Source organism: Siphateles boraxobius, unplaced genomic scaffold (genome assembly GCF_051911475.1).
Source record: "Siphateles boraxobius isolate OS27281-9 unplaced genomic scaffold, OSU_SipBor_1 8, whole genome shotgun sequence".
In the NCBI taxonomy this organism is placed as follows: domain Eukaryota; kingdom Metazoa; phylum Chordata; class Actinopteri; order Cypriniformes; family Leuciscidae; genus Siphateles; species Siphateles boraxobius.
The window spans coordinates 17,104,323-17,130,847 of NW_027509208.1; the positions used below are offsets into that span (position 1 = coordinate 17,104,323).

A 26,525-nucleotide genomic window follows, 5' to 3' on the forward strand; every position below is an offset into this window, starting at 1 on the left:
GTGATGAACCATGAGAGAGGACCACACTTGTGTAGAATAAAACAGCCTTTTCATACTGATTTGTTGCTGCTAAGGCAGAAAGGCAGAGAAACATTTTGGGATGTGTTTATTGGTAACAGTATTACATGGTGGGTTACGTAAATCAAGAGAAAAGAAAAAAAAAGCTCTAAAAATCCACTGTAGAATGTCATCATCATCAAGATAAAAAATAACGTGTCCTTTTAAATTACCAAACCATTAGCTGAGGTAAAGGCAAAATAGAAATGTACCGAAATTGAAAGGACTCCCATTCACCTTGATTTTCACCTGTGTCTTCTTAATGCTCAAAATTTAGATCCCGAAGGTCCAAAACAGCTTTTATTTTAAATTAAAATGGGACTCTGGCCATAAAATAGGAGGAAGTTATCGTCACAGTAATGGAATGCTCTGAGCTTTTCAGATGCAATGAAAACGGATGCCATTCATGGTGATTTTCTCTGATTGGAGGCTGGATCGCAGACAGATATTCTGGTGTGATTTAATATGATCAGACGGCCCTAAAGTCAACATGAAACAGCCTTCGCAACCCAAATTAGTCTTAATGTGACCTATATTTCTGAGTAAAACAAGATATTCAACAAATAGGTGACCGAAATTCACATTAGGAATTGACTGAATTGTAAAAAGTGGGCATTACATATATCCGATTGGAGCCAATATTTTTTAAAAGTAGTTTACCATCAATAAATTAATGTCAGGATATCTTCTGTTCGGCCTTGTTTATATTCGTCATAAAGGAAGTTTAACACTTCGATGAAAAAAAATAAGAGGACATTTTCTCTTTGGAATAACATGCACTGCTAAATGTGCAGAAAGGTGTATTAAAAAAAGTAAACAGAGCCCATTTTGATGTCATATTGACTTTACAGTCTGTAAATGATCGTGTATGTGTTTGTGTACATGCATATTTGAGATTTCTGCATTAACATACACGTTGAGAGAAGCTCTGGTCTTCCTCAATCACATTAACCAGCTTCATCTTGACAACAAACCAAAAGAAATCACATAAATATGACATCATCTATTTACCACTTCAGCCATTAAAAACATAATAACAGTCTCTCTGGGTTTGTTTCAGGCCACTTAAAAAGACTCCACCATCCTGCTGAAATCAAAAGACAGAACGCAAACATAAACCGCTTGGGAGTTTGGGACACGTGTTAATATTGCTTGGGTTTCATGAGGAGTTTGCATCACTAAGGCCAGCCTATTTTATGGCACGGAAGTCCACAGGATGGAATGAACACTGTTATAATCGGAACCATTATTATTATCTTCATTATTATTTGTCATTGTCGTCATTATTATGATCAATAATAATAATAATTATTATTATTTACAAAATGAGTTTGGCAAACCAACGATCAGATTTTAAAGCCATGTTAACCCCTAAAACACATCTAAAGTCGACTTCAAGGGCTCCACTTGACTTATAAAATAAAAATTCCATTTCAACGTCATGTTTTTTTTTTCTCATTAGTATTGTACAAAAGCTATAGAGAAGGAACAGTTCAATCACAGGTTTCTGCAATGTTCGTTCCCTCAAATTCCCCTGTCAAATTCAGCTGCTCCAAAATCTTGAGATTTGGCAAAAGTCATTCCTCATGTCTGTTCTCCATCCGAGAGAGAATTGTTTTTTTTCTTCTTTTAGCTCTGCATAGCTTTCTAGCAGCAGAATCTCAAATTCGTGGGAGAGGAAAAACCAAATAAACCTAAAAGGATGTATCGCGTAAGTCACCAATTATGGTGGTCTTGGGTCGGATGCGTGATTGGGGGTCCGACAGGCACCTCTCAAGAGTTTCCCGTAATGTGGTCTCTATAGAGAGTCAGACCAGCAGAAACTGGAAATAGGACGAAGGGCATGAATGAAGCTGCAGAACTGGGCTCATAAGGCTATGAGGGGTGTTGTAAGGTTGAAATCACCCACAATGCCCTGCTGCCATGTGCAGAAAACACAGTGAGAAAGAAAGAAAGTGGTATGGAGAGAGTCTGTCCCTCTCAATCCATGCGAAGGGAGTAACGGAGGAAGTCGTGAGGGGCACGGGGCGGCTCTAGAGAGATGACTGCTTGGAGAAGTGGACCATTCAGGCTAGAGTGACCGCGCTCATACACACAAACACAAACTCTCTCTCTCTCTCATACACATATACACACGGATGGGTCCACACACACACACACACACACACACACACACACACACACACACACACACACACACACACACACACACACACACACACACACACACACACACACACACACACACACACACACACACAGGGCATAGAGTCGATCTCCAGTGTTTTGGCCTCCTGCTCCCCCCCCCAGCGCTGATCACGTCTGTGCAGAGTTCCCATGATCCTTCACTTCTTCCCCTTGTTGATCTGGGCATAAAGAGGGTCCTTCCCCTGAACACAAACAGAATGGGGTTACTGAAATATAAATGACAAAACTCTAAGATGGGAAACACGTTTGCCCCTACTAGTAAAGGTTGATACTATATCATCTGGACACCCAAAGAATCTTTCAACATCATTTTTCTTAAGTGACATATTTATATTATTAAAGTTTATTTTAATTATCTTAGATGTTTAGTCAGTGACCATTTTTTGAGGGCTTTTAAAAGTGTACATTTTTATCGTTTACAGAAATATATATTAATGAGGTCTGACACACCTTCCCACTTTCATTTGTTAAAAAATAGAATTATGTTTTATATAAAAATAAAAATATATCCAATATATATCGATCTATATGGACTATACATATATTTATATATATATTTATATATATATATATATATATATATATATATATATATATATATATATATATATATATATATATATATATATATATATATGGTATAAATCTGGCAACATAAACCAAACAAGCATTTCTTCCAAATCAACACCAGGTGGCAACAGAGGTCTTTCTGAAAATCACATATTCACAAACTTACTCCATGACACCAGGACTGCGTTCCAGTCCAAAATTATCATGCCCTTCACTCGCTAACTTCCCTCCGTCTCGTTCACTCAGATGTACGTCATTGCTTACGTTGCATGAGTGCTCAACACTGGCGGAACCTTTTTAATAGGCTGAACTGGAACGTGCTAAGCCCTTGATCACTTAAAATCCACTATGGGGTTGATTTTTGTTTTGTTTCCCTTACTAAATTGTTTAATGCAGCATTCTATATGCATATAGGTTTGTTTGAGTTGTTTAAATGATTATTTTTTTAATAATTAGTATATCATAGAGTTGTTTGTGGTGGGGTAAATTAAACATAATATGCGTTGATGTCCCAACCTTTGCATTGTGGTATATGGAGCTGCCTGAAGTGTGCATATGAAGTAGACTCGCTCCCTCTGTCAAAATCGAGTGAGCGAGGGTCTGTCCATATAAACTTCCCTCGTCCACTTCACGAAGTGGAACGCACTTCAAAATGGCGGCAGGGATTCTCCCGAGGCGAAGTGCTTCGGGAAGTTCGCAAGTGTGTGTCTAAAAGTGGACTGGAACGCAGCCCAAGAGCTACACAACAGCAGCTGCTCAGTAGAAAAACTGCTGCACAAAACACTGGAAACAGAGACAAAATGTGTGACAAAAAGTCACCAGCCTCATCCTCCTTCCTGCTCTCAGAACAACCTCATCCATGTTTTTAATCTTTATATTCAATAATTGCAGACTATCTGTATTAGAACCACCCACTTAAGCATACAAACCTGTGTATTCTCTCTTCATCAAAAGGTTATTTATAAAAAGAGCATCAAGGAGCAAAGGAAGGCTTAGATAAGGTACAATAGAGCTTCCAGTCAGTGTGTGTCCATGCTGCAGCCTGAACCCTACAGTTTGAAATCAGAACCTCAAAAAGCAATTATCGCTCGCTTACAGACATTTCCGCCCATCGTGGGCGCTCGAACGGACACACGGGGCGAGAGATGACAGGATAAGTGTTTTAGAGAGTGAGAGAAAGAGTCAGAAGATAAAATGAATGGAACACTAAAAAGCTGAAAAAGAGGAAAGCAAAGTGAAAGGGAGTGTGGGAGGAAGTACATAAAGAGAGGAAGGAAGAAATGGATGACTAAGTAGGTGAGAGGTTGAGCAAGGGAATAGATCAGTCAACACTGCTGAGTGAAAGTGGTAGAGAAAATGAAGAAAGACTGTGTTGACATGTCCACTTTTTATAAGCAAAGTCCCTTTTGGTAATGTCTCAAGCAGCTATTTTCACTTGTGCATGTACAAATGCTATCTATGTTCAAGGGGCAGTAAGCAATTTCTGAGAAACACAGTTGATATTTGAAATCAACCCAAACAAACACACTCGCTTTATTTCTTCATGCACAAAATGCATGAACTCGCAATGCAAGAGTGGATGTCTCTTTATCATAGCTGAAACGGAGCTGAATAAGGCGAACAAATGACAAAGAAGCATAAAAAAATAACAGTTCACAAGAGTCTATACAAGCAAGAGTTGGTTGTTAGTCTCCAGCAGCACACCAGCTCCAGACAAACAGTAGCTGCATGCGTTTCCATTACCCTTCAAATTGAACATATTGAAATTGCGAATTGAAAATACGTAAATACTCGTAAATTTCACAAAAACTCCCATATATAGCGCAAAAATGTTTTTACGCTCGTGTGAGGTGGTTTTCCAGGCAATTAGAAAAGTGGTTATCATGCAAAACTGCAATTGAAACAGTTTTTTCACATTTACAGGTCACCTTGCGTATGTGAAAGTCGATCATTCTTTAAAGGTGGCGCAGTATGTTTGGACAGAAGACGAGACAGAGTTCTTTATTAAACTCATTAAAGACAAAATAATTACAGGAATACTGGTTTCCAAACAACAAAGAAATGCCACAATATATCAAGACCTTGAAGCAGTTACAGTTTGAGGGAGAAACACCCAGAAACACCTCATACATGCCGCTCTCAATTATAAGGGTCTTTCCTTGCCATTAATGCTTGGATAACATGCCTACATCTCCTACGATTAAAACTAATGGCTAAAATGGCCATGTACGTAAACCTACCAACATCCAATGATGTTGGGAATGACTTATCGCAAGAAGAAGGTATGTATTAGTGGCATAGTGCCCCTTTTGATCATATTAATATGTTGTTTCTCATAGCTAAATAAAAGTATTAATTACAGATACATATTCTATTCAACTTATTTCCAGTTGTGTATTTCAGCTTAGCAAAACGAAAGTTTGAAAGACAAGTAATTGCAGTTGTCAAATCCCCCACCTACAGTACCAACAGCTCTGTTCTCTGACATCATGTCATTAATAATCGCTGTAGTTGATTGCGCCTTTAAAATCTGTGCTTTTTCCACTGTCATTTCCATAGATGTGTGTGTATGAGAGCAATTTACTCATTGACATTTGACTTATTTTTGTAAAAGAGAATAACTATTGAAAATAAATTTTTTGTAGCAAAATGCAATGAAACCTACTGTTTATTTTAAGCCAATTTTAAAGGTTGCTTTTTTGGGGGGGAGATCTGGCAACACTGACATTGGCTCATATTCCAACAGAAGGTCACTGTCAGCGAGAACACTTACCGTTCCTGATAATCACTGTGCAGACAGTACAGAGTAACATCATCCTCAGTCAACCGCTATTATAATCCTATTGGCAATGACTGCCAACCACACAGTACCCAGCCGCCATACTGCTTCAAGCACAGTAAACTGAGTATTACTCATGTGCTCTGAAACTATGATAGGAGACAATATCATACCAGGATCATACACAGGACAAATCAACACCAAAGGGAGTAAGTCTCTATATCAGTAAGCACTGTTTCTGAACTCCCTGAAATGCCTCGATTGTACTCTTGAGTTTTCTTCTGGGAATGAACACGTCACGTTCCTTATTTTAAAAATTCCTGATCAAGGCATGCGCAAAATAAAAGGGCGAGGCCTGATTGAGTTGCGTTAGTAGTGTGTTGAAAGTCTCGGTTGACGTGACATTTACGAAACACGCTTGAAACTTTGACCAATCACAGCACACTGCTCCAGCTGACCTATCAGAGCACATTGAGCTTTTCAGAAGGAGGGGCTTCATAAAGACAGGAACTAAAAAGGGGTGTGTTTCCCGAAAGCATTGTTAGCAAACTATTGTCGGAAGTTCCGTTGTTATCAGCATAGTTCAGCGTGTCAGTCCGTGTTTCCCGAAACTTTAGCTCCGACGAACCATTGCAAACAGCATCGCAAAATTGTGTGGTTGGAACGACAGCTCTCCACCCGTGATTAGAAGCATAGTTTCTAGTTTGCATGACATGTGGACTCAATGAATCCTTATCTTGAGCCAAATAATCAAGCTGACATTCAGTACGATCTATATCTTTTATTTAGAATACCTACAAATGTAAGTTACGTCTTTTAGCTTGTCAAGAGATTTAAAGCACCGTTTTTTAAGAATGCGCATGTGCGTACATGCTCTAGTACATAAGAACGAGCCTATGATTGAATCTGGAAATAAAGCAAAATAACTGAGAAAAATTAGAAATATTTCTTAGATGCCATGCCCGTGATTTACAGCAAAATATCTAGCATTAATTTGATCTCAAACAGATTCATTGAAAGAAGTTTCATCACTCCAACACGTGGGTGACATCATTAACCAACGTGGTTGAACGACCAATTTGGGGGCCTACGACACTACGGTTTCAGGAAACAGTCGTTATTAGCTAGTTGATTTCTTCAATGATGCATCGTACTATGGAAGTGAAGCAGCGAGTTACATTGTTGTAAGATAAACGCACCCCAGAGCGTTGCTGACAGTTTGGGAAGAGAGGCGCTGCAGCAATGTAAAATATGTTAAAAATTATGTTTTTTTCAACATTCAAGCATGAAAACATATTCTAATAGTCCCCAAAAACAAAATCAAGACTTTGTAAAAGGGCATAATATAGCATCTTTAAGAATTATGGCAGGAACCTTTGATGAAACCTCTTAAGAACTCTGTAAGAATTTTTTAAATCACATCCAAATATTACGATTTTACCGACCAAACCAGGAACCAATTTTCCTTAATTCTATAGTAAATGGACAGACACATCTGTTCTACAGTCTGTGTGTTTATAGGGGGTGTATACAGGTGTGTTAATATTTCAGCTGGGATCAGTGCTTCATTCATCATTAGGCAGGTAGAGATGAGTGTGCTACATCAGTCTTCCTACAGTCAGAGAAACAAGCCTCTGGCTCCCAGAGCCCTTCATTAATGATTCATCCTGATGAGCTCATGTCTCCTCCAGACAGGTACCACCAAGCGATCGCTCACTTTTGAGGCCATTCGGATTTTGCAAGTCCAAATTTTTAAAAAGAAATTAAGGTGCTACTTTGTTTTATGTGACGGGCAAGTCTTTTATTTGCATGTCTTTTGTTTGAAATCATCAAGGGTGGGACTATCATTCATACAATTCAATTTAAGTTGTGTAATATTGTATATTGCAATTCTAAAGTTACCAACCAACTGGCTTGGTGTTAATTTAGTATTACATCAGCTGTAGACAGATGAACAGAAATAAAATGGCTTGTTGCTTGTTTGTTCATTAAAAAAAGTCACTAAAATGAAAGAGCTGAAATGTTTAAAGCACCGGCATAATTTTATTCTTTTAGCCGCAATGACTGAAATCAAAGATAAAAAAGGATCTAGTTTGCGTGTCAGACCTCGTTTTACTTCTGTTCAGATCAGTTCAGTATGTTGTGTGATTTTGCTGTGATGAGTGACAATATAAAAAAACATTCATGACCTCATTTTGTATATCTGGAAATACACTATATATAATACACAGATACTTAGATGTGGATCATTCATGATGTTCATGGGTATGCCGATGCAACACCGCTGCTTAAAAATCACGTTCAAAAGCATTGCTACTCACACACATCAGGAATCTTTATGGGATTAAAGGGACACACACACACAAACTCACTCATACTCTGTCATAAACAAAACAAAATTACACCATAAAAGCATATAAACCATGTTCCCATGAGATGCATACCAGCGTAAGAGTGATTGCAGCAGCAGGCAGGGACGGCGAGATGAGAAACAGAGAGAGAGCGAAAGAGAGAGAAAGAAGCTGAAGGTAGAGAATAAGGCCACATTCACACGGTAGCAGAATACACTTGTCAGTCCTGTTTGGAGTGCAAAGTATAGTTACAGTAGCTACTTAATAGTTACTTAAATACATGAGATTGATAAAAATTATCATTTTAGAAGACATTTTCAGATGATAGAGGCTTTTGCATCTGAACTCTTCATTTGTAATTATTGGTGTTTATTGATCAAATTGTAATCAATTTATTGATCAAATTGAAATTGTAAAGTTCATTTAAATATGCTATCAACTTAACGAATGCTTAAAAAAGTTTCCAAATATTTTGATAATTTGATTTGACTTTATAAAACCCATTTATCAATTATTTTGAAATATTTCTCATATCACTCTTAATATTTAGCAGCCTGTATAATTTAGAAAGGGATTCCCTCGCAAGGGTCCTAGGCATCATAAAATAGCTGAAATGTCCTTAATTATAGTAATACAGAAAGTCTTGATAATTATTTACTATCATTAAACTATGGTTACCATGTCACTTGGTTTAAAGGCATAAATCAAGATCTCATTCGTTATAGACGAATCTCATAGAGGATTGAATCCAGATCTGTAATAGTACAAACAGGACAAATCAAGAGTCACACCTGTGTGAACGCAGCCTAAGAGAGTTAGAGAGTAGAAAAAGTGTAAAGTATATAGAGAAAGAGCACCACAACACACGGCCACGATGTGTGGGTCTATGTAATGGTGGTGAGGACGGGTGAAGGCGTGCTGACGTGACGTCATGGTTGGAGCAGGCCGACACGAAGAAGAGGGGGAATAAAAGAGGACAGATACCTACCCTGACCTGCCGCTATCTAGCTACCGACCTGAGGACTGTCCGTCTCTGAGCTCTCAGGCTCTGCTTGAGGCTCACTCGCACCCGGAGACTGCTGGGAGTCTCCAGCCTGGAAAAAGAGAGAGGAGCATTGAAGGAGAAGGGGAAAGGAATAGATTTGGGGGAAAGAAAGAGAAAAAGTTACAGGAAATAAGCTTTTATAAAGCAGCAGGAAAGAAGAGAACCATAGTAAATCAAATAGTATTTTTTTCTTGCAACAGTAAGATCAGAAGCATTGGCAGTGCTGTAAATGTGCAAAAAAGAGAAAGTATCCATCCATCTGTCCATCCATCCTTTCATCCATCCATCCGTTTATTCAATACATTTATTAGTCCACCCACACACTAATGTATTCCTAAGTTCCCTCACACATGTGCCCATTACCGGAGCTATGAAAACCCTACTGTTAAAAAGGGTTCTGTATTGTACTACCGCATAAAAGACTTTAGACTAAAGCATTTTGGATTTTTATGAATATTCCCTCTATGGCTGCACTCGTAACACCTCATGACGGTGTGTGTGTGTGTGGGTGTGTGTAGTAAGCAAGTGAGTGAGAAGTCCAATGCCATTTCAGTAGAGAGAGACGCACACAAGGACTAATTAAACTTTTTGTTCAGCTGAAATATAAAAGAAAGGAGAAAGAGCACTAGTCGGGTTTCCATGGCATTTTCTGATGAGTCATATCTGATAGAGATCAGGAGAGAGAGAGAGAGAGAGAGAGAGAGAGAGAGAGAGAGAGAGAGAGAGAGAGAGAGAGAGAGAGAGAGAGGGTGTGTGTGAGTGTTTATGAAATACAGTGGACGGCACCACTGACAGGTTTTCACAGTTCACCCAAAATTTTATTTTGTCATCATTTATTCACGTGTTATTACATAAAAGCACCATAAATAGCCTATATGATGTGTTTGTTATTTCAATTAGCCTTCTGAAGCAGATTTAAGTGAAAAACATTGAAATGTATTGTTATTCATAATGTTAACTACTGTGAATCAATCACTGACTTGAACTGGATTAGTCCATGAATGAATCATTTAACCCAGTTTTGTGAACTGTAAAAAATATGCAAATTATGAACTCTAATGAAGATTTTTGTTGGTTCACAACACACAGCTAACATGGTTTCCAAACACTCATTCACTCAATCACAAACCATGATGCTTCTATATACTTTTCACACCTTGAAATGGTTCTCAAGGTAGTGAGAGTGACCAGTACATTATTTAACTTTAGTTTTCCTTTTTCCCCCCCCCCATGGAATAAAGAACGTTGCTTGAGTTTGGAACAACACGAGGGTGAGTAAATGATGTCAGAATTTTTCTTTCACGTCATTAGTCTAAAAAGTGGTGGTCATTTGGATAATACCTTTTTTTGAGGTGTTATATTATTTATGAGGTAATAATGCACTTGATGAAATTTAAATATGTATTTATATTTTAACAATATTAAACATGTAAGTCTGCAAGGATTCATGAAGTCAGTGCTGATAGGAGAAACTCAATTGAACTTTAGGTGTTGATTCTGATTGTATTTTGTATAATAAAAAGCACATGTGGGATCAGATCTGATATTGTTGAAAAACGACATTTCCCACAATCAGCAGTACTTACAGCATCCTCCTCCCCGCTCCGACTAGGGCTGCCCTCTGCCTCACCAAAAGAGTCATCGGTGGGCGGGTCACTGGCGTGGGACGAGGACTTTGATGGAGAACTCTGCCGGGGGGCCGGGGTGGGTGCTGTAGATAGAAAAGGCCAGAGTTATGGTTAGTGACAGGCCACACAGAGTAAATCTCACATTAGTTTATTGCATTAGCTGATTTAAAGCGTCTGATGTGTTGTTGGGTGACGCTAAGAAAGTACAAATATGTTTTTCACCCGCTGGGAGAGTAACTAAATATCTGTTGCAGTCTGACAGGAAGGGCGCTGAAATTTTCACACTTACATTAAAGACGACGCTCATTTGTGATCAATTATACATGAAAACAATGTTCCTTTTTGGGCTCATGCAACCTTAAACTGCTTCAGCGAGCTGTTTTTTCTCACAGCTCAGTGACGGTTGTTGCATTCAGCCAAGGAAATTGCCTGTTTTTACTCAAATATGTAAAGCATTAATTCTCATTTTAAGTTTACTATGGGCCTTTTTCTACTTGGTCTCAAGAGAAAAAAAACATGACCGTCAATGACTATGTATCCAACTTATTTTTCAACACGTATGTAAGCTTTTTCCTGTGAATGTGAACGACTTCATTCATTAGCTAAAATAACTGGAAGCGGCTAACGCTGGAAGTCTTACTCATTCAAAATAAATATGACCTAACCCGCTCTAACGTTAAAAATAAAACAGATATGCTTTTCCAAAACCTAAAATGCATTAGTGCAGCTACAAATTGTTGCAGTTTCCATTTGAAATGTCTAGGGGGTGGCGCTAAAAGCACTATGACTTTTGTTCTCATTGAAAGTTTGTATCTTGCACCATCAAAGAGCTTTTGACGACTTAAAACAAAAGACAAAAACCAACAAGCAGCTCGTTGTTAAAAGAAGGACGACTTAGTTCGAAAATCAGCTCAAAATATCAAATAAGTTTGATCTCAGCTTACAGGGTGGAATGAAGCTAAAAGCCTGAAGCTAAAAAATGTAAGTCAATGCCTACCATACACTACGCGATTTCAGAGAAAATCGCGTAGTGATTTCATAGAAATGTCAACTCCATCTGCCCAAAATCTGCAGACTGACATTGACTTTTGGAAACTAGTATTGATTCGTCCAACCTGCAAATCAAGTCGTGAAGAGTATTCTAGCCTTGGGGGTGCGTAAAAGTGAATTCCTGTTGGTTTTGAGGTTACTTAAAGGTACACTATGTAACTTTTGGCCCTCTAGCGGTTGAAAAAAAAAACACAAAAAACTTGAAAACCTGCATTTTGCAGAAGAACATTGTTTTGGTTGTGCTTCGGCTCTGCGTTGAAATGACTCTTCACAATAGACCATGATTTACAATTAACTCTGATAGAGAGCTACATATGGCGATTTATCTGTTCAATAAAATACCTTATTCCCTCAGTTCTCGCCATCTCTAAAAAAGCCAATGTTGAATCTGCTTTTATTATGAGCTCTGTGGCTTCCTTATTTTGCCAGCAGATTCTATTCTGTTCAGCATTTTTTCAGCATGTTCAGCGACGAGACAGGCATGTACACAATTTCCCACAAAAATCATCCCGACACGTCTAAAATATAAACACTTATAATAGGCTTATCATAGTGAATCAGTGTAAGACAAAAACACGTTTTGGAAGAAGGAATGATGATGCATTGTACATTTTTTTTTAATTTTGAACAAAAAAAAGTTAAATAGTACCTTTAGCCTCTTTAAAAAAAAAAACTTACTATTTGCACCATTCAGTGTATATTTCGTCTCAAAACTGGAACGATTTGTACCTAGGGGAATGCATTTTGTGTTTTGTACGAACTAGTCATGATTAGTGTGACTAAACGTATGCATTTAAGCCTAACACCTGTCAGAAAGGGTCCTATGTGGATCAAAATCCCTTATTGACACCTAATAAATGAGTATGTCTCTAATGCACGGCCTGCCTGTGTGCAAACGTGGGACGGTGTGGCGTTCCATCCCAGCAATAATTAGCACTACAGGAGCGAGATGATCCAAACAGGCCCAACACACAGCGCAGGGCTCCCTAGAGATCAGTGATAATTACACTGTTCGCCAGAAGCACAGCTGGGCCTGTGACTGACTCTCTCTTTCCCCCTGCCGTCGTTCCCCACCGCAGTACTAATTGTCATTTTCACACTGACTAAAGACAATGCCTTCTGGGCAACAGCATCAAAGCCCACCTTTCAACCCCTGAGTGAAACAGGATGTGTTGATGAAAGACGGGATGAGGTGCGAGTCTGAAGTTCTGTAGTAGGAAACGGATAAAGCCTTTCTAGCCGTGTCAGCAATCTCAAGGGCTTGCGATGAGAGAGGCGAGAGAGAGAAGGGCATGTGGTGAGATACCAAGTTCTTCTATGTGAGATTCTTTTTCTTTGTTGATGTATTTAGGGTTTATGGAGCTACAGAATTATGTGATTCTGTTGGTCCTGAAACAACATTCCTGATATCCCTATACCGATCCCTAAGCCTAACCTAACCGTGACCAACCTCTTAAATTTAGAGTGAAAGAGGAAAAAAACCATACATATCAATAATAAAGTATAAATAAAGTATACAAAAATATAAATACGTATAAATAAATTCACTTAATTCTAAAAGATCTATTCAGGAAAACATGGAAGATCTAATATGTGTACATATGTGACATCTTTTTGAGTCGCTTGACCCAGAAACACATTTTGAATTTTATGCAGTGAAGCAAAAAGGAAAATTGCAGCTTTCTAAACATAATCATTATGTTTTCAAACCAGTGCCAAGATATAACCATTTAAATGCTGTCTGTCATAAATTCTTATTATTGAAAAAAGAGGAAGATGCTAACCCTCCTTAATTATTTAATGCATTACACAGTATTCATTTAAGACATCAGCGAAAGGTCAATTGATGTCCTGTGGCTGTGGAGGCATTCCTGTGCTCAAACTGTAGAGCAGATGCTAACAATGTCAAAGTCATGGTTTAAGTAATGCATGAATTAACAAAATGTAATTTAATGTCGAGTAACACATTTTTGATAAAAGCATCTAGAACATATATAATATAAAAATATTATATTAATACAATATATACAACAATTCTTTCTGGTTCTCGAGTCTGATTGGCTGAGAGACGTGTGATATTCCCACAATATCAGCACTGGAACCGTTTTACCGTTTGTAAAATTTTGTATAGTTCTGCTTATTGCGGCTGTCATGGCGGTCGAGCAAATCCACCATACTTTTTAAAAACACTACTGTTGTTGTGTCAGGAAATGTAGTTATACGATGTTTTTGGGCGAGAATGTAGTTATTTAGACCTCAAATACTGTTTGACTATATATAAACATAGCACATGATTTAACATTTGTTTTAAAAGCTTTCAGGCTTTTTAAAAGGCGTTTTGCCAGGCATTTTGCCAGGCTTTCAGCTGCTGCTCAACACTCATGTACCCGCAGAAAACAGCTTAATCTCGGCCAATCCTTTGGGAATTTGCCGCTGGCTCTCACTGTATGTAAATAGTGGTTAAACAAGAGATATAATTCATTTGGGGTATATCAAACGGGCAATCTTGGTCTAATTTATTACTTGTTCCAGAGCAAACTGATTTGGGTTAAGGGGAAAATTAAGTTTCTAACTTTATATTTAGGCTATATTTGCATATGCAGTGTGATATTGCTCATATACATATAACATTTTGATATTATATATGCCACAAATATATGTATGTATTTGCATGCCTAACCAAATACATGGTTGCATAAACCATCATAAAAGAAAAAAGAAAAAAGAAAATTATTTCATTATTTTCAACTTTAAACCTCTTTAAACAATAAAAAAACTTACTTTTATTGCTAATCAGTAAATATTTCAGCTTGAAACTGAAGAAATTGGTGAATGAATTTTGGGATTTATCTGAACTAGTCATGATCAATGTGACTAAACTTATGCATGTAAGCTTAAAACCCGTCAGAAAGTGTGGATCAAAATCCCTAAATTGACCCTTTAAGTTGAGGTTGTAAAATGTAATGTGTTGCAACTTTCAAAAAATGTAATGATATTTATGAATGAATATTGTATGATATTTGTAAGAAAAGAAAAAAAAAGAAAAAAAATATATAAATGAAATTAAATATATATTAAAACACTATTTGAAAACAATGGTTATTATACTAATGTGAAAAACTCACATGTATTCAAGTTTCAACACTTATATACCATATTACTCATAGACATCTTAAATAGGGAGACGTAACATATTTCCATATTAAATCAACATGAATATAAATATTTTATTTAATTTGACCACGTGTTTTAAACTAGTTTTTCACCCTATAATTGCATTTACATAACTGGCCCCAAATTTGAGTCAAAACCATGGCATATGTCTGAAGCGTCCTACTCACGTGAGTTGGTGGAGGGCGTAGTGGAGGTGACGGGCGTTAGGTTCATCTGCGAGATGTCGAAGTCGTCGCAGTCGTCCGTGTCTTGCGCCATCCCCACTCTGCTGAAGTAGCTGGTGAAAGCGTCTGTGGTGCAGGACAGGCTAGGCTGCTCACTCTTCCTGGCAGGCATGGTTGGTGGCTTTGCCATCTGGAAGTCCTTAAACATCTCCTTGCTCATCTTAGCCTGTCTCTGCAGTGTGCGCTCCCCGTGTTGCGGACTGGAGGCCGTGGAGCCCGAGGTTCCTGCCACGGCTCCGCCCATGGCCACCGCGGGCGTCTCGCAGGACGCGGGCATTGCCATGGGAGCCAGTGTCTGAAACATGGCAGCGGGAAGCGGCCCTACTGTCTGGGCAGGCATGAAAGCGGCAGGTGAAAAGTGAGCCCCTGCCATTGCGGCCCACTGTTGCTGGGTGGCAGGAAAAAGGTTGGCTTGACCCCAGATCAGAGGCTGAGCGCCCGGTAAAACCTGCGCAACGGGCACTGTGGACTGGACGCCAAACGCTAATGGAGCCTGAGCGGCGAACTGTTGCTGCGCCCACGCGGGTGGCACGGCTCCCATCGTCACATAACCTAAAGGACGGAGACAATGAGACTTCCTGTTCACAAAGCTCTTCAAACTATCGAAAGTGAATTTACCACCAAAATGCTTTGGAAAACACGCACACCTCATTACGAGGTTGTGCTGTAACCTTTATCATTCACTAAAGGACTTTCAGGCTGCAGCCATATATCTCTTGATGACTTGGTAAAGATGACCTAGATTTTCATAATGAAAAAGGTCTTTATGGCTCAGATGAACTATTGTAATTACTTCTCACAATAGGTCCGGGCTTAATGAATAGCAACGCCCTTTAAACGAGGCCATTACAACAGTCTGACTCATATCACATTGAGGCTTATTTCATTACACATCTTGCTCTTTCTTTCCAATGAGTAACGCTGATTCAAATAATAAAACTCCACATCGTATCTTATCTCTATGACATGCCACACGCACTGTGAGAGCGTGTCTGGAATATTTCATAGAGGCGTGAGATCAAATGTAGTTAGGCTGCTCACAAAATAGGAAGTTGTGGAAAGATGAGATGACGCTTCATCTTTAAAAATGACCTAGAATCAGCCACAGCTTCTCTAACTAGGTGTTGACATTAACAATTTAAAAGAAGAATCTATCGTTTTAATCATCTGAAACCTTCTGTGACTTCCAAAGTGACTTATTCAATGCATTTAAAGTCAAGTATGCAAACATGCACAAAGCACACACATTTGGATTTGTGCTAAGGTATGAGCCCAAGTTTATTTGTATATACTGTAGCATGCAAATTTGTTTAGGCTTGGCATTTATAATAAATGTTGATTATAATACATACCACTATAATTTATGATTGTTTTATTCTCGTATTTGTTTTTATTCTTGTTCTGTTCTGAATACGTTAAATTTAAAGGATTTGTTGTGGAGTTAGGGAAACCATGTTTGTAGTACTTATGTTCTGATTTACAGTATTTTAATTATTTGAATGTAATAATAAAATGTGACCTTTTTTTCTCTCAACAATGCAATTTTGAACCGGTGCGACTAATAGTCAGGTGTGGGTATATATTTTATTATTTTTTTAATTTATACATTTATTTATGATAAATAATATAACATATATGAATAATATTATATAAATTATATTTGTTATTTATTTATCTATTTGCCACAAAATGAAGGTGACAGCATTAAAAAGCATTTTTAAAATAGTGTAACCAAACAATATTTGAATAAATAGCAATACAATTATGAACATGTGTATTTATTTACATGCAGTAAAAAAAAAAGTGCTTTAGTATTTTGAAAACAGCTTAGCTATTGACACACACACTAATAAATGTAACAGTACTTGTAGTTAGTTACTCCTCAATTCATGATTGGACACATGGAGTTGCAGTAACGGTGTGTGGTTGTCTCAAGGACCAGTGAGTGGAATGCTTGGAGAAGTTTTGTATGTGAATTTAAGTAAATCGTGCATGTCCATCATTCAGTATGGCAGCAATTGGCTGTCTCATCATAGCAACGCACCCATGCACTGGTCCATGATGGCCCTCGGCAGTCATTTTTGAGCAATGGGTCAACGATTGGCAAATAGGATGGAATTATGGACTGTTATTCAGGTACATGGGAAGCAAAACCTGAAGCACATCTCCAGTATCCTGCGGACATGTCGACGAGTACTATATCTTCTAGCGGAAAGATGGGACTAAATTAAGCCTTGTGCCTCCTTAGGGACATTTTTGGCCTTTTCAGTTTTGTTTTTTTGATCACTTTGCCTGTGTTAATGCTAACTGCATAAAATTTGGCACAGGTGTGTATTTGTATTGTCATTTTACTATTTCACTGCTATTTCCTTAAAAATATATTTTTCGTGAGCTTAGAATTATATGGTTCTATCTCCACTTTTGGTCGAAATTGAGTTTTTGACATAATCTTATCCATTAGGTGTTTATTAATGCCTGTGTGGTGTTATTTTTGTAAAAAAAAAAAAAAAATTAGTAGTTATTAATAAAATAAAAAGGTTCCATGTCACAAAAACAGCAGGGATTTAAAAACTTTGATGCTCAATATCTCAGAACTACCCTAAACGTAGATAGAACTGCATAATTCTAAGCTCACGTTTTTGCACAAGGTACACAAAATACTCCCTCTCAGCGCCTTTTGGACAGAAATGGCCCCATTGAAACCCATTAAAATTGCAAATTTTTTATCCCAGGGCCATTTAACTATAAAATGATGCAATCTTTGATAAGAGGCTTTCATTCAGTTGGCAAGGCTTCAAAATTTAATTTGTTACTATTTTTTATCAGATGGTGCCATTTTTTCAGGTTTGGTCTATAAAGAAAATACTCGCTTTCTTCCTGTTTTCTGCTTCGGCATATTATAAAGCCAATTGGATAAATTATGCAACGATATTTATGTGGGTGTGTTGGTATGGATGTCTGAGTGTAGTTTGCATGTGTGTATTAAAAAAAAATGTGTCTGTGTGTGTGTGTGTCTGTGTCGGTGTCTGTGTGTGTGTGTGTGTGTGTGTGTGTCTGTGTGTGTCTGTGTATGTGTGTGTGTGTGTGTGTGTGTGTGTGTGTGTGTGTGTGTGTTGTGTGTGTGTGTGTGTGTGTGTGTGTGTGTGTGTGTGTGTGTGTGTGTGTGTGTGTGTGTGTGTGTGTGTGTGTGTGTGTGTGTTTGTATGCTTGTAATATTGAGAGAGGAAAAACTCAACTGCAAATCTAAAATCTAATTACTGTGTGTACCAGTGGAGTTTTGCTGGCACTCAGTGGGGAAAGTCTGTTACTGCGCCCAAACAAAATCTTACTGAAAGCTCATTTTTTGAGATATCAACCTCAAATTTGGAACACAACTTTTTTAGATTTATGGCTTTGAATTTATATCAGTTTTAGATTTCAACATGTTTAATAAAATATATATTTTATATAAAATAACGATCCTAATGTTCATAAATAGTTTTCATAAACTTAAACCTCTATAAAAAAAATTTGGTTTTAACTTTTTTCACTTGTTTAACTTCAATAATAATCTGCCACGGGTCCTCTTTAAAATGAGACCAAACTTGAGTCTTTGCTCCCAAGCTTAACATTTTTATTACAGTTTTTTGACTTGGACTTTTTTGTCGACTTTGGAGCTAAGTGTAATTTTTTATTTTTTTTATTTTTTTATGCTAACTGCATGAATATTGGCACAGGTGTGTATTTTTATTGTAATTTTACTATTTCACCCCCATTTCCTTTGAAAATTCTTTTTTTGCACTAGATACAAAAAATACTCCCTCTCAGCGCCTTTTGGACAACAATGGCCCCATTGAAACCCATTAAAACTGCAATTTTGTATCCCAGGGCCATTTAACTATAAAATTATGCAATCTTTGATAAGAGGCTTTCATTCTGTTGGCAAGGCTTAAAAAAAAATTACTAGTTTTTTACCAGATGGTGCCATTTTTTCAGGTTTGGTCTATAAAGCAAATACTCGCTTTATTCCTATTTTCTTCTTCGGCATATTATAGAGCCATTTGATAAATTATATGCCACGATATTTGTGTGGGTGTGTTGGTATGGATGTCAGAGTGTGGTTGGTATGTGTTATATATAAAAAAACATACAAATCTAAAATCCAATTACTGTGGGCACCAGTGTAGTTTTGCTGCACCCAATGGGGAAAGTCTGTTACTGCGCCCAAACAAATTCTTACTGAAAGCTCATTTTTTGAGATATCAACCTCATATTTGGAACAAAATGTATTTATATTTATGGCCGTTTTAGAGTTCAACTTGTTTTATAAAATATATTTGCGATAATAATATATACGACATGGATATTTTTGTCCTCTATGGACCTATGCGTAACTTTTTTTTAAATAAGGGTTCATAGTGTTTTTTATAAAATCAGTTAAATTATTTATAATTATATTCTATTTTATTTCTATTTATTTTACATTTTATTTGATTGTATTTATTTGTTTATTTATGTATTTGAGTCATTTATTTATTTGATTTTATTATGTGACTAACTGCTTCATAAAATCTTAAAGTCATGCTTTATTATAAATATAGAACACATATAGTGACTATATAGTGTGACTGTGATCACAATACAGCATAGCTTTCCTAAATACGATCATAATTAAGTAGCTTGTTCTCATTCAGATGAGTTATGTTCCATTTGACATGCCATTTAGCACACAAGTTTCATTGAAAGTGACTTACAATACACTGCCAGCGGGACCAGACCCCCTGAAGCACTCTGGGGAAAAACTCTCACTTGAAAAAAGCCTGAATGATTCCACAAAGGTGAAAAATGTGCTCATGCTATCATAACTGAACTGTGAGAATCCTATCAGGACAGGTGTGTCGGAGTCAAGCCTGGTGTTTATGATTTTACAACACAGAGGGGAGTTTGACTGAGGGAAAGAATTGAAGACAGATGGGACAGATGATACACTACTTGATTCCACACATATCAATGCTGTACTGTTTACTGTTTCAGAGGAAGTCAATCTGGCTGGAACAGATGTCCCAGGGAGAGCAAAGTCACTGCACAAGGGCTATTAGTTTTTAATAACTGGTTCAAATATCATGACGTGCGTGTTCCTGTAGAATTTAAAGTGGTAGTACTTCACAATTTAGAGTTCACTATGTAACAAAACAATCTTTTTGTTACATAGTGTAACAAATTTTTTTTTTATTTTAATTAGTACTGTACATTAAAAGGGGTAGTTTTATGACCCCGCCATAGAGTGCAACGTTATTATTATTTTCAATAAGGTGAAACCACAGAAGTCACATGAACTATTTCAACAATGTCTTTACTACCTTTCATGGGCCTTGAAAGTGGTATTAATGTTGCAGTCTAAAACTATCCTAAAATAAAAATATCTTCATTTGTGTTCCAAAGATGAACTAAAGTCTAATGGCAAAAATATTGGATGACATGAGGGTGGGTTAGGAAATGATGACAGAATTTTCATAATTGAGTGAACTATCCCCTTTAAGGTTTTATGTTGCATCTTCTGTTCAAATAAATGTGTATAGAATTATTTGAGTGTCATGTGTGTTACCATGAAGGTGTTTTCTAAATTTTGATCTTCTAAATAGTAATATTTACCTCAGCTTGTGGAAAAGCTACTTGTGGGAAACTTTGAATTATCATATGGCTTTCTCTTTACCATAATGTTTCTAATATTAAAAAAGTTCAGTAGTAGTCCATAAAAGATGTTTGTAATTAGATATATTAACATTATTAAAATGTTGGTTCTGGCAAGTTCAGGCATAGGGTAGTCCACCCCCAAAAAATGAAAATTGTTTCATATTTATTTCCCTCATTTTGAATTAAACCTGAATGACTTTCTTTCTTCTGCAAAACATAACTGTAAAATAAGATATTTTAAATCTGTTTTTGTCCATTTAATGAAAGTCAATGTGGCCCAAAACAACATTCGACCCCATTAATTTTCAAATCACTGAGATTTTTCTAAATATCTTTATTTGTGTTGCACAGAAGAAAGAAAGTCATACAAGTTTAAAACAAAATGAGAGTGAGTAAATATTTTAACCAGTCCTTTAATAATCTGTATTTTGTTTAATTGAATCAAAGAATGAGAGAGAGGGGTGCAAATGGTGATGAAAAACGTCTCAGGTTACTATTGTAACCATAGTTCCCTGAGAACAGGGAACGAGACGATGCGTCCATCGACGCCATGGGAACGCCCCCAGCGTGACTGCGTCTGAAGCATCTATGTCAACTAGTCCAATGGAAAGAATGAGCGTCACGGGCGGGTGACGTCATGACCAGGAATTGATAAAAGCACATCCGGTGCAAACCGGCATTAGCTTCGAAAATTGCCGAAGCAAGCCGATCACAGGGATGCAGGAAGTATGGCAGGGTGACGCATCGTCTCGTTCCCTGTTCTCAGGGAACTATGGTTACAATAGTAACCTGAGACGTTCCCTTACGAAGGGAACTCAACGATGCGTCCATCGACGCCATGGGAACGAGAATACCCAAAGCGCCAGAATTCCAAGTACCTGAGTGTCAATCTGTTGTAACTAAGCACTAAGCACCTGAGAACCTGGGGCAGCATCCAGGTCCAAACTGTAAAACCTGACGAATGTGAGCGGTGAGGACCAGCCTGCCGCATCACAAACGTCTTGGAGGGAAACCCCAAATAACAAGGCTTTAGAGGCCGCCATACCCCTCGTTGAGTGAGCTCTGACCACCAAGGGACACGGATGGTCAGAGTACTCGTATGCAAGTGAAATAGCCTCGACTATCCACTTGCTAACCGTCTGTTTAGAAGCAGGAAGACCCTTCTTAGGTGATCCAAAGCAAATAAATAACTGGTCGGACTTCCTCATAGAAGATGTCCGATGAACATAAGTATCCAGTGCTCGCACTGGACACAAGAGGTTCAGCCTTTCCTGGTCCGCAGATGTAAAAGGAGGAGGACAGAAAGCCTGCAGCACGATAGGCCTCGGAATCAAGGTCGGCACCTTAGGGACGTATCCCTGTTTTGGATATAAGAATGCCTTGACCATCCCCGGTGCAAACTCAAGGCAAGTGGGGGAAACCGAAAGGGCCTGAAGGTCTCCAACTCTCTTAAGGGACGAAATAGCTAGCAGAAAGATAGTCTTAAGGGTAAGAAATTTCTCTGAAACCGAATCTAAGGGCTCGAATGGAGCCCTAGACAGGCCTTCTAGTACTAATGCCAAATCCCAAGCTGGCACCCTAGTGCGAGTTGCAGGCCTCAGCCTCAGTGTGCCACGAAGGAAACGTGTAATCAGGGGGTCTCGACCCAACGATGTACCCCCAACCAGGGCGTGGTAAGCCGCAATGGCCGCCACGTAAACCTTAAGTGTGGAAGGACATAAACCTGACGTAAAGCGCTCCTGCAAGAACTCGAGTACTGTGTTCACAGAACAGTTAACCGGATCCCACTGATGTCGGTGACACCATACAGAAAAAACTTTCCATTTCAGCGCATATAGTTTCCTAGTAGCTGGAGCTCTGGAGCTTAGGATGGTCTCAGCAGCCTCAGCTGAGAGACCACTCTCTATGAGTTGGGCCCCCTCAGAGGCCAAACCCACAGGTTCCAAATCTCTGGCCGAGGGTGAAATATTGTGCCCCCGGCCTGAGACAGAAGGTCTCTCCTGATCGGGATCTCCAAGGGAGGACCGTCTAAGCGATGGATCAGGTCCGCAAACCAGATCCGACTCGGCCAGCGTGGTGCTACAAGCAGTAGGCTTATTCCGTACTGGCGGACTCGTTCCAGAACTCCTGGGAGCAGAGCAACAGGGGGAAATGCTTACAGACGTAGCCTCGGCCACGTCTGCACCATAGCATCCAGCCCCAGGGGGGCTGGGTGAGTAAGGGAGAACCAAAGTGGACAGTGCGTCGTGTGCTGAGACGCAAACAGATCCACCTCTGCTTGGCCGTAAAACTCCCAAATTTTCTCCACCGCCTCGGGGTGGAGTCTCCAATCCCCTGGCCTCAGCTCCTGCCTCGACAGGATGTCTGCCCCCACATTCTGGTCCCCAGGAATATACACTGCCCTCAGGGAGAGTACCTTCCCCAGAGACCACAGGAGGATCTGGTGCGCCAGTTTGCAGAGCGGACGCGACCGCAGACCCCCCTGACGGTTCAGATAAGAGACCACTGATGTGTTGTCTGTTCGTACAAGCACATGATGGCCCCTCAGGTCTGGGAGAAACTGTCTCAACGCATTGAAGACAGCCATCATCTCCAGGCAATTGATGTGCCACGAAAGATGATGACTTTTCCACAGACCCTGAACCGAGCGGCCTTCCATTACCGCTCCCCAGCCGGTGAGGGAAGCATCTGTCGAGATCGTAACACGATGGCAAAGAGCTCCCAATACCGGACCCTGGGTTAAGAACCAATGTTTCCTCCATATAATTAAGGCACGAAGGCACCGCCGCGTGACCTTGATCATACGAAGTGGGTTTCCCCTCGGGGAGAACCCTCTGGTCCTTAGCCACCACTGTAAAGGTCTCATGTACAGCAGGCCAAAAGGAATCACGTTGGACGCTGCCGCCAAGAGACCCAACAGTCTCTCGAACTGTTTCACAGTGCGTGACTGGCCTAGCTTTAGCTCTTTGGTGGCTGTCAGGATAGCAGCTACACGAACGGGCGATAGAGTGGCCCGCATCGTCACTGAATCCCATACCACACCAAGGAAAGTGGTTCTCTGTACTGGAGAAAGAACACTCTTCTTGGCGTTGAGCCTCAACCCCAACATCTGCATATGAGCGAGAACGACACCTCGGTGCCGAACCGCCGACTGCTCTGATTCCGCCAGAACCAGCCAGTCGTCGATGTAGTTCAGAATACGTATGCCCTGAAGCCTGAGAGGGGCTAGAGCTGCATCCACGCATTTCGTGAACGTGCGGGGTGATAAAGCTAGACCGAAAGGAAGAACCCGATATTGGTATTCTTTGCCCCCGAAAGAAAACCTTAGGAACTTCCTGTGCTGAGGGAGGATGGAGATATGGAAGTAGGCGTCCTTCAGATCTATCGTGACAAACCAGTCCTCGGATCTGATTTGAGTCGCGATCTGTTTGAGTGTCAGCATCTTGAACTTGAGTTTCTGTACTGAACGATTCAACAGACGAAGATCTAAAATGGGACGCAACCCCCCATCCTTTTTTGGAACAATGAAATAACGGCTGTAAAAACCCGACTCTCTGTCGGGTGAGTACACCTGTTCTATAGCTTCCTTTGCTAACAGGGCCTTTACCTCTTGCTCCATTACCAGAGCCTGCTCGGGATGCACCACTGTGGGCAGCACCCCTTTGTAACGAGGAGGAAGAGAACCAAACTGGATTCTGTATCCTTTCTCTACAATCTGCAGGACCCAATGAGAAATATTCGGCAGAAGCTTCCACGCTGCCAGAAAATTTACTAAGGGAACCAGCCTCTCGAGGCTGGTCTCTGGTGTTATCGAGACAGCCAATTCCGGAGCCTGAAACATAATGGCAGGAACTACCTGAACTGGCCGCTCTAAGGCCCCCCTCAGAGGGCGCGAAACCGATGCTGTGCCGCAGCATAGCATCAGCGACTCGCTGGAGACCGCTGCGCCCTGAAGCACCGAGGGTGGCAGGGTTGGCAGAACGGTCTCGTGAGGACCCCGAAATGGAACGGGCACCGTAAAATGAGGTGTACACCGCTCCACTTCGGTCGGGGCTGTCCTCACAGGCCTGATGCGTGAACATCAGGACCTTTTTTTTTTAACCGAAGTCTTCTTCGCCTGAAGAACGGTCCTCAGATCCGGCTTCGACTTAGAAGACTTCGGTTGAGAGGGTTGCGTCTGTCTCCAGTCTCTACGTGGAGGTGCACGAGATGCAACACTCTCTTTCTGATGCACACGATATGATGAGCTCGACGGCTGGGGCTGCTCACGCCCAGCAGCCCCAGGGGGCTGGACACGGCGAGGGATAAACTTTTTAAAAGCGTCAGCTTGTTTTTTAGACTCCTGAAATCTCTCGACGACCGCGTGGACTGCGTCGCCGAAGAGACCAGAAGGTTCAAGCGGAGCATCTAATAAAAAAGCTCGATCTTTTTCTTTAATCTCTGACAGATTTAACCATAAATGTCTCTCAGTAGCTACCAAGGCTGCCATAGACCGCCCAATTGCTCTGGCGGTCTCCTTAGTAGCCCTGAGAGAAAGATCGGTAGCCCGACGAAGTTCTCGAATATCGTCATGAGAAATTCCCTCACTACTATCCAGATCCCCCAGCAGGTCAGCTTGATAAGCCTGAAGCACTGCCATTGTGTGCAGACATGCTCCAGCTTGACCTGCTGCCGTATAAGCTTTGCCCACTAAAACCGAGGTGGCTTTAAGTGGTCTAGTGGGCAAAGCTGAGGCTTTCAGGGACGATGCGGGACCAGGCGAAAGATAGCTGGCTAAATTCTGTTCCGCCTGGGGCATCGCCTCATAACCATACTCTTTTAGCCCTCTTATTCTCGAATAAGTGTTAACTTGAGGGCTAAAAAGTCGTGAAGAGTAAGGTTTATTCCACGATTTCGATATTTCATTATGAAGATCGGGAAAAAAGGGAAGCCCTCGTGGTGGAGATAATGTCGTGGAAGATAAAAAGCGCTCATCTAATTTACTTTTAGGACGAGCGCCTTTATTCTCAGATGGCCATTCAATATTTAATTTCTCTACAGCCCGTGACATAACATCCACCAGCTCATCATATGCTGGGGAAATAAATTGTGAATCTCTTTCCCCCATGTGTGTGCTTTCACTCTCCATACTCATAACATCGACCTCCTCGGAGGAAGAGCATTGAAGTAATGGAGGGCTCTCTCCCCGGGCGGAAGAAACCGCAGTGCGTGCTTCCGACACCGGGGGGAGAGCGCTGGATCTTCCGGGTAAGGAAGGAGAAAAGGCCCGCGGACCCGTCTCCAACCCCTCCGAAAGATCCTTTTGCGATCCCCAGGAATGCATTCTCCGCGCCGCCTCGGCAGACGCGGGTCCTGATCCCTGAGGATCGCGAGCCTGCCCACTCTTTACATCAAAGAGTGACAGGCGAGAGCGGAGCATGCGGAGCGGTAGCATTTCACAGTGTTGACACTCAGCCCCCTCGAAGGCTGAGACCGCATGCTCCACTCCCAAACAAATGACACAAAGCTCGTGTGTGTCCCCACCCGTTAAATAACGCGGGCAGGGAGGAACACACTGCTTGTACACTTGTTTCGCCATAACGTTTCCGAATAAATTGCAACAGACAACAATAAATAGACAGAGACAGTATAACACAGATCGCTTGCTGAGGCAACAGAAGCTAATGCCGGTTTGCACCGGATGTGCTTTTATCAATTCCTGGTCATGACGTCACCCGCCCGTGACGCTCATTCTTTCCATTGGACTAGTTGACATAGATGCTTCAG

General features: G+C 40.2%; 1 protein-coding gene across 1 annotated transcript in view; it reads right to left on the reverse strand.

The window, feature by feature from the left end:
- Positions 1–2,244: 2,244 nt before the first annotated feature.
- dab1a (DAB adaptor protein 1a) overlaps positions 2,245–26,525 on the reverse strand; it is a 190,492-nt gene continuing 166,211 nt past the window's right edge. Inside the window, 5 exon segments of the mRNA XM_077220751.1 lie at positions 2,245–2,408; positions 2,411–2,447; positions 8,982–9,059; positions 10,597–10,721; positions 15,030–15,638. Coding sequence (XP_077076866.1) covers positions 2,374–2,408; positions 2,411–2,447; positions 8,982–9,059; positions 10,597–10,721; positions 15,030–15,638 — 884 coding nt within the window. The 3' untranslated portion in view covers positions 2,245–2,373.